At 47.5% G+C, this 13,576-nt stretch overlaps 1 protein-coding gene across 14 annotated transcripts in view; it reads right to left on the bottom strand.

Moving 5' to 3' along the window:
* Positions 1-13,576, bottom strand: part of EFCAB11 (EF-hand calcium binding domain 11) — a 170,143-nt gene that overhangs the window by 130,758 nt on the left and 25,809 nt on the right. The window contains exons 6-7 of one of the 14 annotated variants that reach the window (XM_045162001.1): positions 10,945-11,020; positions 10,154-10,421 (exon numbers count right to left, since the gene is read on the bottom strand). The exons of 6 other annotated variants lie outside the window; for them this stretch is intronic. In XM_045162001.1, the coding sequence (XP_045017936.1) occupies positions 10,969-11,020 (52 nt within the window). In that variant the 3' untranslated portion in view covers positions 10,154-10,421; positions 10,945-10,968. Of the gene's footprint in view, positions 1-1,104; positions 1,259-4,254; positions 4,828-6,113; positions 6,139-6,162; positions 6,197-10,153; positions 11,021-11,823; positions 12,020-13,576 lie in introns of those variants that run through there. 7 more of the 14 variants (XM_044924639.2, XM_044924638.2, XM_006061489.4 and 4 more) reach the window with 7 other exon arrangements.

Raw genomic sequence — 13,576 nt, 5'->3', positions numbered from 1 at the left:
GTTCTGAGGTCACTCGGACACGACGCTTGCTGGGAGAAGGGAAGGGAGGCTACTGAGTGTGGCGTGCGTGTGTGGTGGAGGAGGCCGGTGCAGCGCAGAGAGGACGGGGGCTGGCGGAGGAGGACTCGGGGGCTGGCGGAGGAGGCTGGTGCAGCGCAGAGAGGACGGGGGCTGGCGGAGGAAGCTGGTGCAGCTTAGAGAGGACACGGTGGGCTCACTCCAGCTCTCAGACTGGCCAGGAGCAACTCCAGGGACCAGTGAGCACTCAAGAGCTTGCCGGACAGGACCAGGGCGGGCCAGAACCAGGGGGTGGGGGAGCTCAGCCCAGAGCCTGGGTGCTAAGTGAACACAAGGAGGGGAAGAGGTGCCAGCACCCTTGGGGCTTAGGTGCAGCTAAAGCGAACAGAGGTGGGGGCATGGCGGATACAGCGGGGGGTTGGGGGGAAGACGGGGTCAGCAGCCACGGTCACCACCAGGAGCCAGTCAGGGGGGCTGAAGCACCTCCTGACGAAGGCCAGAGAGGCGAGCGAAGACCCCGACTTCAAGCTCAACACTCAGAAAACGAAGATCACGGCATCCGGTCCCGTCACTTCATGGCAAACAGATGGGGAAACAGTGGAAACGGTGGCAGACTTTAATTACGTGGGCTCCAAAATCACTGCAGACAGTGACCGTAGCCATGAAAGATGCTAAAAGACGTTTGCTCCTTGGATGAAAAACTATGACAAACCTAGACAGCATATTAAAAAGCAGAGACATCACTTCGCTGAAGTCACATAGTCAAAGCTATGGTTTTTCCAGTAGTCATGTATGGATGTGAGAGTTGGACCATAAAGAAGGCTGAGTGCCAAAGAATTGATGCTTCTCCAACTGTGGTGTTGGAGAAGACTCTTGAGAGTCCCTTGGACTGCAAGGAGATCCAACCAGTCCATCCTAAAGGAAATCAGTCCTGAATATTCATTGGAAGGACTGATGCTGAAGCTCCAATACTCTGGCCACCTCACATGAAGAGACAGCTCATTTGAAAAGACCCTGATGCTGGGAAAGATTGAAGGCAGGAGGAGAAGAGGGCAACAGAGGATGAGATGGTTGGATGGCATCACCGATTCAATGGGCATGAGTTTGATCAACTCCAAGAGATAGTGAAGGACATGGAAGTCTGGCGTGTTGCAGTCCATAGGGTTGCAAAGAGTAGGACACGACTGAGCGACTGAGCAACAACAACGAAGCTGGTCCTGGGACTGTATCATTCTTCGTCCTGTGGGGAGGACAGGAAGGTGAGTGATAGGGAGGAAGGTGCTGCCAGGAACGGCTAATGGTATTAACACCTTGGCTGCCTCTCCTGGGGTCAGCTCAGGAACACGCAGGGTAAGGAAACATGTTGGAACTAAGAGGTGCCCTGGGAAGCCTGCAGTACCTTGAATTCCTAGTTTGCCCAGATCTTCTCCAGCAGCAGTTCACCACCAAGCAGGGAAGATGAGCACACAATATGGACAAATTGGAAATGGGAAAAGATGACGTGAAACGCACAGCAATTGCTCAGAAGTGTCTTGCAAGTGAATCAGTGTGTAATCCTGTCTTATAAAGAGACAATCAGGGATTCAGTTTAGCACTCCCGCCCCAGCTAAAATGATAAAAATTCTGTCGTTGATTTTACTTTTAGCTTTTCCATTTGATCTGGCAAGCTCTTTTGCTCTTGTAGTGTGATTCCAAAGGCAACATGCAAAACACGCGGATTTCCATCAAAGCGACCTGATCTGGAACGCCTGCTGCCGTTTCACACGATACAATGCTGCATCCACTTCCTTGTTCACATTTTTGTAAACAGTTATTTTCATTTATGTGCAGATGGACTTCTCTGGTGGCTCAGTCGGCAAAGAATCTGCCTGCAATGCAGGAGACCTGGGTTCGATCCCTGGGTCAGGAAGATGCCCTGGAGAAGGAAATGGCAGCCCACTCCAGCATTCTTGCCTGGAGAATCCCATGGACAGAGGAGCCTGGCTGGCTACAGTCCATATGGTTGCAAAAGAGTCAGACACGACTTAGCGACTAAACCACCACCACCAATCAAATGAAATCTCAAATGTTACAATCCCAACCAAACCAATCCATGTGCACAGGGGAAAGGCTACACAGCTGCACAACTGGTTTATCAAGAAAGCTTCTGGGCAGAGGGGACACGCCTCGCCTTCTCCGGCTCTGGGCAGGCATCATGGGGGTGCAAAGGCAGGCCTGGTCCCTGCCCTCAGGAGGCTTACGCTGTTAGAGGTGAGAAGGGAATATAACAGTGATTAAGAGCACAAGCAAATCTTGGTTCCCTTACTCACCAGCCACCAGCATCAAGCTCTCCAAGCTCTATTTGTCTAATATATTTTTACTTTCTTGGCGCTGCTGGGTCCTGGGTGTAGCATGGGAACTCTCAGTTGTGGCACAAGGGATCCAGTGCCCTGACCAGGGATTGAACTGGGGCTCCCACCACTGGGAGGGCAGAGTCTTAGCCTCTGGACCACCAGGGAAGTCTCATCTCCAAACTTTCAAATGCGGACGCCCAGAGCCTAACCCAGGACGTGCCTCAGAGGATTCCCTCAGTACAGGGTCTGGTACACAGGAAATACTCCACAACGGCAGCTGCCAGTGTGACCGTTTATTACTAGATGCATCACTGGGGCAAGTGACAGGAGCTCTAAGGAAGAAACAAGAAATCTTGTGGGCTGGACTGGCCAGGGCAGGCGCAACAGAAGAGAGAGTTCAGCTAAGTCTGTAGGAATGGATGCTGTTCAGACACGCGGAGAGGAGGGGAAGATGGAGAGGTCGGAGGAGGAGAGGAGAGAGCAGGGGACGAGACGAGCCTGGATTGGGATACCGCGAGCAAATCAGAACCGCGGGATGGAGTCTTTGATTTGGTCACACCAGGTCTGGCAGCTGGGAGCGGGAGGACCGCGTGTCAGGCTGAGGAGTCGGGGGTCACCTGGCAGGTCCGGGAGCGGGAGGACCCGCGAGTCAGGCAGAGGGGTCGGGTGTCACCTGGCAGGTCTGGGAGCGGGAGGACCCGCGAGTCAGGCAGAGGGGTCGGGTGTCACCTGGCAGGTCTGGGAGCGGGAGGACCCGCGAGTCAGGCAGAGGGGTCGGGTGTCACCTGGCAGGTCTGGGAGCGGGAGGACCCGCAAGTCAGGCTGAGGGGTCAGGGGTCACCTGGCAGGTCTGGGAGCTGGGGAGAGAGACCCGCATGTCAGGCTGAGGAGCCAGGTGTCACCTGGCAGGTCTGGGAGCAGGAGGACCCGCATGTCAGGCTGAGGGGTTGGGGGTCACCTGGCAGGTCCGGGAGCTGGGGAGAGAGACCCGCATGTCAGGCTGAGGAGCCAGGTGTCACCTGGCAGGTCTGGGAGCAGGAGGACCCGCATGTCAGGCTGAGGGGTCAGGGGTCACCTGGCAGGTCTGGGAGCAGGAGGACCCGCATGTCAGGCTGAGAGGTCGGGTGTCTCCTGTCAGGTCCGGGAGCAGGAGGACCCACATGTCAGGCTGAGGAGTCGGGGTGTTACCTGGTAGGGGGTGAAATGTTACTGAAGTCAGGAGGTAACATTCAACAGTAATGCTAATTTACTCTCATTTCAAAGTGGAATGAGGAGGGTGGACCAGGGATTTTCCAACGTTAATGTGCATATGGATCCCCCAGAGATCATGGTAACATAAACACATCTGACTCAGTACGTTTGGAGTCAGGCCTGAGATAGGGCCCTGCCAACAAGCTGCCTCGTCCTGATGCGGCTGGTCTCTGCAGCTCTGGGTGGCAAGGATGTGTCTCCTCAGGGCGGCCTGATGGGAGAGGAGGCCTGGGTAGGGTGCAGGTGGACAAGATGGCTAGACGTCCTCTATGAGGCCACCAATGCACAGGCATGCTTGCCATAGTTGAAAACATAGTATTAGAAACCTCTGGTCTTGATTTTTAAGGCTATCTCTAAGGGGGACAACTGAAACTCTGAAGTGAAACTCTTAATTCTGAGCCTTTTTAATTGCTGCCATCTTTTTTTACTTATTTACTGGGCTGTGCCAGGTCTGAGCTGCAGCACACGAGATCTTTGAGTTTCACTGTGGCACGTTTGTATTATTATGATTTTTTTTAGGGATGGCATGTGGGATCTAGTTCCCCAACCAGGGATTGAACCCGCCCCCTTGCACTGGGAGCACAGAGTGTTAGTCACTGGACCACCAGGGAAGTCCCTTTTGAGGACATCTTAAACAATGTTAATTTAAATATTTCCTGTAAAATGTAGATTTATTAAATACAAGTTTTTCTTATAAATGCAACACACAGAATTGTCAAAATCCTCACCCAGAAGTTAGCTGTCTATTACAAAAGAAAAATGTAAGAGAGGGATTCTTCTTTCTATGGAGGAAAATAGCGTGAATACACTCACGAGATGTGCCTATCCCTAACTTCAAGGATGACCGAGAGGGTTAGCAACGTTCGGTCGTAAGAAAGAAACCATGGCAGCAGTTTTGCATGTGACAGTTGGATTAAAAGAAAAATAGCCCTCATTCCATTACAGCAAGCACAGTGTATTCAACCATACATGTAGATGAGCGACTGGGAACGTTGCGCGTAACACGTGTGATCTGACATCTCAACACTAAGCCCAGGCTTGGCGAGCTGTCAGCCCAGCAATCTTCTCTCGAGAGCAGTCTTTATCACACTGACAGACCACATCTGTATTCACGCAGTGGTGGACTCTGAATGCTGTCTGGGATATGCAGGGAAAATCAAGGAGATGGCATGCCACCCTCCGTGATGGATAACCCCACCGGCAGGTTCTGGAACGAGAAGAAGAGCTGCCAGGACATTAAGCACAGCCCTCTCTGGGCGGGAGACGCAGAGGGAACAGGCCAGAGAGCTTCCGCGACTTGTGGAAGGAAGGACAAGAGGCAGAGCGGGACGAGACTCGAGTCTTCTGCTCCCCTGGCCTGGCGCTGGCCGCACTGCAGTCCGTCCAGGGTCCTGACCCCAGCCCTGGAGCTATCTACAACACGCGGGCTTGATATAACACTGGGGAGGCATTCAGTGCATAAAACAAAAAAGGCAGAATAAAAAGTGTGTTCACTACATAAGCCACTCATTTACATCAAGTCCAGTCACCTGCTTGACGTGCACGAAACATGCTCTGCGAGTGTGAGGCTGTACACCCGGCCTGTGCCTGTTCGTGTCAAGCTCACGAAACGTGCTCTGTGAGTGTGAGGCTGTACACCCCACCTGTGCCTGTTTGTATCAAGCTCACGAAACGTGCTCTGTGAGTGTGAGGCTGTACACCCCACCTGTGCCTGTTCGTATCAAGCTCACGAAACATGCTCTGTGAGTGTGAGGCTGTACACCCCGCCTGTGCCTGTTCATGTCAAGCTCACGAAACATGCTCTGTGAGTGTGAGGCTGTACACCCCGCCTGTGCCTGTTCGTGTCAAGCTCACGAAACGTGCTCTGTGAGTGTGAGGCTGTACACCCCGTCTGTGCCTGTTCGTGTCAAGCTCACTTTCTAAACCTGGGTATAACTGATGCGTGCAAATACCTGCATGTAAGCATAAAGAAGACACTTATGACAGATCAGGAATTTCAAGCAGGAGACATACACATGTTAATACATGATATTTGTTCTTCTGATCCACTTCACTCTGTGAGACAGGCTCTAGGTCCACCCACAACTCTACAAATGACTCAGTTTCATTCCTTTTTATGGCTGAGTAATATTCCATTGTATATATGTACCACATCTTCTTTATCCATTCATTTGTTGATGGACACTTAGGCTGTTTATGCATATTAGCACATGCATGTGGAATCTAGAAAGATGGTACAGTTGAACCTAGTTTCTGGGAAGGAATAGAGATACAGACATAGAGACACAGGGGTAAGAGGAGGGTGGGATGAATTGGGAGATTAGGTTTGACAAAAATACACTGTGTGTGTGCCAGCCACTCGGTCGTGTCCGACTCTCTGTGACCCCATGAACTGCAGCAGCCCTCCAGGCCCCTCTGTCCACGGGAGTCTCCAGGCAGGAACACTGGATCAGGTTGCCAGTTTCTTCTCCAGGGGATCTTCCCAACCCAGGGATCGAACCCGGGTTTCCTGTGTTGCAGGCAGATCCTTCACCATCTGAGCCACCAGGAAAGCAAATGCATGACCACGTGTAAATCAGGTAGCCAAGGAGAACCTGCAGTTTAGCACAGGGAGCTCAGCTTCGTGCTCTGCGATGACCCAGAGGTACCGGCAGGGTGGGAGGTGGGGTGATGGGGGCAGATCCAAGAGGGAAGGGATACATGTACACGTACAACTGAGCTACTTCACTGTACAGCAGAAAGTAACTCAACGTTATAAAGCTGTTATACTCCAATGAGAAAAGGAGACAATTTCTTTCCTGGGTTAAGAGGTGGTGGGTAGGCTGTTGGTGGGGTCAGGTTTCAAGATAAGAAATAGTTTAACATCTGGGCCTGGAAGGAAGAGCAAGATTTGCATCTGGATGGGTTTAACATGAGAGAGGGCTACAAAATCTGGACATCCAGAATGTGAAAGAGATTAAATGTTCCTTCCAATCAAATAGTACATCCTTGTAACATGAACTAATCAGCTTAACTGAAGAAACCAAACCAACACCTTCTACTTGAAAATCTATGCAATGAAGTCATCGCTCTTCTCCACTGGTTTCCTGGTCCTGTTTCTGGGCATCAGTTCCTACATCACCAGCATCACCAATTCTCAAAGTTACTGGTAAAAAGAGAGCATCTTCAAATGCAAGGGTATGATTTTTGTTCATGAAGCAAAATCAGCCAAGAACCCCCTGGGAAAACTGACATTTTCTTAAAACAATTAGCATGTAAATATTTCTCTAGCTGGATTTTGCATTCACTTTAAATTTTATTTATTTATTCTTGGTTGCACTGAGTCTTGGTTGCAGCACACAGGCTCTTCGCTGCCGTGCACCGGGCTCCCAACTGCACAGGCTCTGTAGCTTGTCCCCAAGGCACGTGGGATCCTAGCTCCCTGACCAGGGATGGAACCCAAAGCCCCAGTGTTAGAAGGTGGATTCTTCCCCACCAGGGAAGCCCCCTGGATTTTTAAAGTGAAGTTGTATTTACCATATTACATGTGAAAGTCCCCAGGGAGAAGAAACTCAGGTCAGTTTGAAAAAGTATACGTATTCATTTCCCCATTCAGTGATCATGTGCAACAAAATCATCAGAAAACGGAATCTCTGACAGTAAAATTCTGAAACCAAAAAAACTGAAAGAAAACCCAAGGCATTATCATTGCAGAGAAGATGCAAAAACTCATGAAATAAAGCCTGGAAACTCAAGAAGTCTAGTTATTTGGTGATCACACTCACACACCAGGGATGGCCGGCGACAGCTGTCTCTGTATAGTTAACGAGGAATGAGATGTGATTTCTAGCGTTGTTTAACTTTTCTATACACAAAAGTACGGGGATACTTCAGATCGACAATCACATTCATCAAAGCAGGAGATGACTACCGATACCTGTGATCTTGGGGAACTTTAGAGAGAGACTGAGAAAACGATACCGACAAGTCAGCTGCTGACAAAAAGGAAGTATAGGAAACGAAAGATCACGGTGAGGAATAATACTTTAGAAGAGGTGCAACGATTTGAAAAAACGTATGCGATCTTTTTTTCTTAAATACACGCTATCCTACGTCACTCCCCCCTGAGCTCCTTGGCTCTCTAAGACTCTCCCATTCGGCCCATTAGCTCACTTCACCCCGGCTCAGGAGGCCCCTTTCTCCTCCCATGGCTGTGACCTGGGGCATACACGGGAAGGTGCACGTCGCTCCCTGCAGAGACCGCCCTCCTGGGACCGCCCTCCTGGGACTGCCCTGGCACCCAGAGGTTAAGACTTCGCCTTCCAGGGCAGGGGGTGTGGGTTCGACCCCTGGTTGGGGAGTTAAGATCCCACATGCCTTGTGGCCAGTAAACTAAGATATAACAGAGAGACATCATTGTAACACAGGTGATAAAGACTTAAAAAACAGCCCACATTAAAAAAAACTTAAAAAAAAAAAAATAAAATGGCATTCTTAAGCCCATACTCCATGATACACTGCCACTGAAATACGTTCTCCAGCAGGTCGTGATGCTCTTATTATCCAGCCAAGTTTTAATGCTCCCAAAAGGAGAGCTGGATAGTCTATGCTTTTTGACCTTCCCCACACAGTATGAAGAATGAATCTTAGACCCAAACTACCAGAGGCCTCTCTAAGGGTCTCCGGCTGTGACTGAAAAGCACTTTGGTGCCTCAGTATTTCTGCCTGACATTACTACCTGGCACTCCACCTGCACTCAAAATCTTGGACGCCAGTGGGCCTTCTGACCAACCATGCTTCATTTCATGGCTGGAAAACAGAAGAAGCTTCCCAAAGCTTTTTGCCAAATGACAGGTGGTGGGCAAGTACAAATCTCGATGCTTACAATGAGTTGGAGGAGGCTCCTGGGCATGGAGAGGCAGAGATACCCACACAGAGAAACACACCAGCCAGAAACATCCCGGGCATCAGTGGGGGGTAAAGTCAAGAGAGAACATTAAGCCAGCTCCCTGTTAACAGCTGGGGCTAAATCAGGAACTGAAAATGCCTCTCAAGAAACAGCAGAGAGAGGCCATTCGAGGTTAATTCATAATAGTCACAGGTAGAATGAGAAAAATATAAGGCAAAGCCATATGTGGTTATAAAGCTCCTGACTGCACTTGAGAGGACTCTTTGCTAGATTATAAGAAATAAACCATAAAGAAGATGGCAAGTGAGGATTTTTCTGTTAGTGGGTATTTGGAGTAAGTGCCAAAAAACCACCAATTATTAAGTAACTAGAATGCACAAGGCAGGCAACATACGGAGAACAATGGAAGTTACAGAGAAATTTGCAAACTCAAAGAGCTTTACGGAGATAATTGTGAACACTGTATTTTTATCACGTGATTAAAAAAATTACACAACCATCTATCAAAATTCAAAGAAAGGAGCGAAGACTGCCCAATGTAAACAAAAAAAAGGCTTTTTCTGGGTGTGTGTATTTACTGAGCAAGGCCTTGAAAGACGGGTCCAATTTGGTCAGGTGAGAAGTACAGAAAGGTATTGCCAGCAAGGGCAACAGAATGAAGTACAAACACACATCACACATTGAAAGGAACAAGCGTTATGCCAAAAGAAACAGAGGAATTTGGGATGATGAATGAAAGATGAGTTTGGAAAGGGGACCAGATGTTGGAGAGCCAGGTTAAACAGTTCTAACTTACTCTTTAGAGTCACTAAAGGGCTTTGAATGTGTTTTTGTTTTTTTTTTTAAAAAGCACTACAAAGTTTTCATTAAGGTCTATTAGTATTAAGGAAAAAAGATTTTTTTGTTTTAAACATGCAGTGCTAGAAACAGCCTATTATCTCAGATTTATTTCATTGGACAAACAGTACTACTCAGTTCATGGCAAATAGATGGGGAAAAAGTGGAAAGAGTGGCAGCTTTTATTTTGGGGGGCTGCAAATGGTGACTGCAGCCACAAAATTAAAAGACACTTGCTCCTTGGAAGAAAAGCTATGACAAACCTCAACAAAGGTCTGTCTAGTCAAAGCTACGGTTTTTTCAGTAATCATGTATGAATGTAACAGTTGGACTAAAAAGGCTGAGAGTTGAAGAACTGATGCCTTTGAACTGTGGTGTTGGAAAACACTCTTGAGGGTTCCTTGGACAGCACGGAGATCCAACTAGTCCATCCTAAGGAAACCAACCCTGAGCGTTCACTGGAAGGACTGACGCTGAAGCTGAAACTCCAATACTTTGGCCACCTGATGTGAAGAACTGACTCACTGGAAAAGATTGAAGGCAGGAAGAGAAGGGGATTACAGAGGATGAGATCATTGGATGGCATCACTGACTTGATGGACTTGAGTTTGAGTAAGCTCCGGGAGTTGGTGAAGGACAGGGAGGCCTGGCGTGCTACAGTCCATGGGTTGCAAAGAGTCAGACACAACTTACCGAATGAACAACAACAGGTCTCACGCCTCTTAAACTTCTGCCATTTGTAGTGGGTAGGGGAAAAAAAAAAGTTCTTCAAGGACAGAATTTCCTAAGAATTTCTTAATAATAATAATAATGAAACATCATCTACGATATAGCTTTAGCTATTTTAGTACACAGGCATACAAGTCATGATTATCAGCTCTAAGTGAAAAGCAAAGTTGTGAGATTCAAACGCTGAAGGAAGCTCAGGCTTTTCTTTTTTTGCTGCACCAGGCCTGTGCTGTGGCAGGTGGGATCTTCAGCTGCAGCAGACTCTCAGTTGCAGCATGTGGGGTCTAGTTCCCTGACCAGGGATCAAACCCAGGTCCCCTGAATGGGACGGTGGAGTCAGCCAGTGCACCACCAGGGAGGTCCCCCTAAAATTTGAAACCCAAATAGTAAGCATTTTATGATATCTTTAGGAGTAATATAAAGAAGCACCTTTTGTGTGTGTTTGTGTGTGTGTGTGTTTACACAAGATATCACCTCTTGCTTTAAGACAGAAATACAAAACTCAAAATCTTTCCATTGGTAGAAAACGTCCCTTCTTAATTTATAAGAAAAAAGCTATAGTTAGCAGTCCCCAAGCAATCAACCATGAAAAGTAAAACCTCAAAACTGCTTCCCTCAATAAAAGCCAACAATTCCATAAAACAAGAGATGAAAGCAGATACAGAAAAGCTTAGAGGAGACACTATAAAATAACAAGATACAACAAAATAACAAAACGAAACGAAACTTCAGCAGGTATATAGCCCAAGAAAGAAGCATAATGGGAAAATAAAAGCCTAACAGGAAAAAAAAAAAAGACCACAATGGACACAGGACAAAGGAGAACAGACACTGTTGGAAATATGCTGAGAGACGGGGTAAAGCACGCAAGCCAAAGCAAACAGATACCGGCTTCTCTCACAAAGTGAAGTGTCATGGGGGCAAGCGCTTCTGAGAGAGGCTCCTCCTGGTCTTCGGGAGTCTCCTGGGGAAGAATTTGGCAATCTAAGAGCTGAAGGTTGTGGCATCTTCTCTCATCCTTCAGACCACAGGCGGCTGGTCCAACCGGAAGCCCCCTCTCGGGCTGCCTCCCTACGGTGGTCTTCAGACATCCGCTCTCCCCTGCCTAACTGGAAACCTGGGACTGAACTGCACTCACGCGGGGCACCTGAGTCAGAGCCGTTCAGGCCTCTCACAGCGTCCAGCCCTAGAAATGTGACATCTTTCGCACCACGGACACCCCAGCAGCTGCTCTTCTTTTCCCTTCTCTTGAAAACTATTTGCCTCCCTGAAGTAGAGACGTTTGGAAGTCAGACAGCTCTGTTCCTCCAGCCAACTTCAGCTTACACGCGAGGAAACGTCTTCCTCTCTTTTGCTGTCATGATTTAATTCTTATCGTGTATCAATTATCCTGCTTCAGGGGATGTGGTGCTATAAATAATATTACAAACGTGACTGTAAGCAGGCTGGGTTCGGTTAACTACAAGGCCTTGTTCAGTTGTTAACTGCAGTGGTCTCTAAACTCTGACCATCATCCTGGAAGTACAGGATTTGTGGGCGTGAGTATGTTTATGCACAGATGATGTGGACATGTGCTACAATATTCGTACTTTACGTTCATTATAAAATACAGAAATTTGTAAAAAAAAAGATAAAAATATTTCACTTATTCATGGCAAATGAGTTTTTGCCATCACTTGAAATTAACAACATTTAACAAGAACAATGCGATTTTCACATAATTTATGATTTCTGAACATCTCGGTTGAATTCTTTGTGACTGAGCGATTCCAATTTTTTTTAATACTTTATTTATTATTTATTTGGCTGTGTTGGGTCTTCGCTGTGGCACGCGGGTCTTTTGAGGCGCACACACACTGTCTCTGGTTGCGGCTCAGAGGCTCAGTGGTTGAGGAGCACAGACTTAGTTGCTCCACGGCATACGGGACGTCAGCTCCCCAACGAGGGATCAAACCTGTGGCCCCTGCACCGCAGGGCGGATTCTTAACCACGGAACCACCAGGGAAATCCCAAGTTCAACTTGTTTTAATACTAGATCTTATGTAGACAGATCTAAACAGGAAATGGGCATCGTGACACTGAATCTCTCAGTTTTTAATTCTATCCTCTGATTATAAAAAAACTTAAGGGGTTTGTTTTATTTTGTTAACCATTTTGTTGGTACTGGTAATTGAGATTCAGCTGATAAATATTCATCTCTCCTGATATCAGTTAGTTAGTTGCTCCTAACTTATCGCAGCTATTGAATTTTCACACTGATACTTTTAAACAATTGTGCTGTCCAATCGCAATGCTTCCTTTTCCGCAGATTAGAATGCTCTTTTTCCGACTTATTGAGCATGCAAATATAAAGGTTTTAGTGGGTGACACATATTTTAAAAAATAGAATCACGTTTCCAAACACCCATTCTCAAAAATGTTCTCCCTATAGCATAGGTTTCTTTGGAGAAGCAGTTACTCTCCCATTCACTGTTAAAACACGGCTTCTACCTTGAAAGGCTGTACTTAAGTGGATTTTTCAAAATTACATTTGTGGCACGAGGGGACAGCTCCTAAAGCTGTTTAACACCCAAAGGTCAGCAAATGTGGACACCTGTCTTTTTGTAAAAGTAAAATGAAGTAATTCTTCATTCTTTTTGTGAAAAACCACCACCGTGAGGCAGAAATACACTGAGTCTCATTACTCATCCCAGAACGCACACACAGATACCACAGCATCTGAAAGGCCGTGATATTCTGAAGTAAACTGCGTCATACTGGCTTGGGGCACCTTGTCTGCACCTGGCTTGAACTCCTTTGCTCTTCAATACCTTGCTCAATAATCTGCTTGCAAACGACGCAGCAAAGGAATTTCATATATGTCACTATTGATGGCAGTGAGTGTAGATTCTTACTTCAAATAACCTGCTTGATAATTTCTACTGAGGACTGGCTTCTGGTCAGATTTCATGAAATTACTTTAATCCAAATGGGAACACCTGCCAGATGTCCACCAATGTCTCTTCTCTCCTTCTTCCTCATAGCACAAATTCCATTTGAGCACACACGACTGCCCAAAGCTGAGACTACATTTTCCAGACCCACCTCTGCCTTATAGCTACTCATGGCCTTGGAACTTAGCTTTGGTCACAGGGATGTATGAAGAAACAATGGATAGCCTTAAAAAGAGGGGCCTATCTTTCCGCCTATCTATTTAGAACTCAGGTGTGATGGCTGGAACTTCAGCAGCCATCTGGAAGCAGGAGGGAGAAGCCAGGTGCTGAGGCAGCCAGAATAAAAGGGCAGGAATCTGGGTTCTTCACCACTGTGCTGCCCTCAGATCAGCCCTGGACTGGCTGTCTTTTGCGAGCTTTGTTATTTTGGGTTTTCTGGCTTTTGGTACTGGACTGAACCCTAACTAACACCCTTGGCAACGGGGTTGATGAGGAGCTCATGTTAGCAGTCAGAGCAGAGGCAGCTCTGTCAGTTCTCTCGGCAGCGTGTGCTGACACGGCTTACACCCCTTTCCGTCTGCAGTCTC

Source organism: Bubalus bubalis, chromosome 11, assembly GCF_019923935.1.
Source record: "Bubalus bubalis isolate 160015118507 breed Murrah chromosome 11, NDDB_SH_1, whole genome shotgun sequence".
Lineage (NCBI taxonomy): Eukaryota > Metazoa > Chordata > Mammalia > Artiodactyla > Bovidae > Bubalus > Bubalus bubalis.
This window is presented reverse-complemented; position numbering and strand designations above follow the sequence as displayed.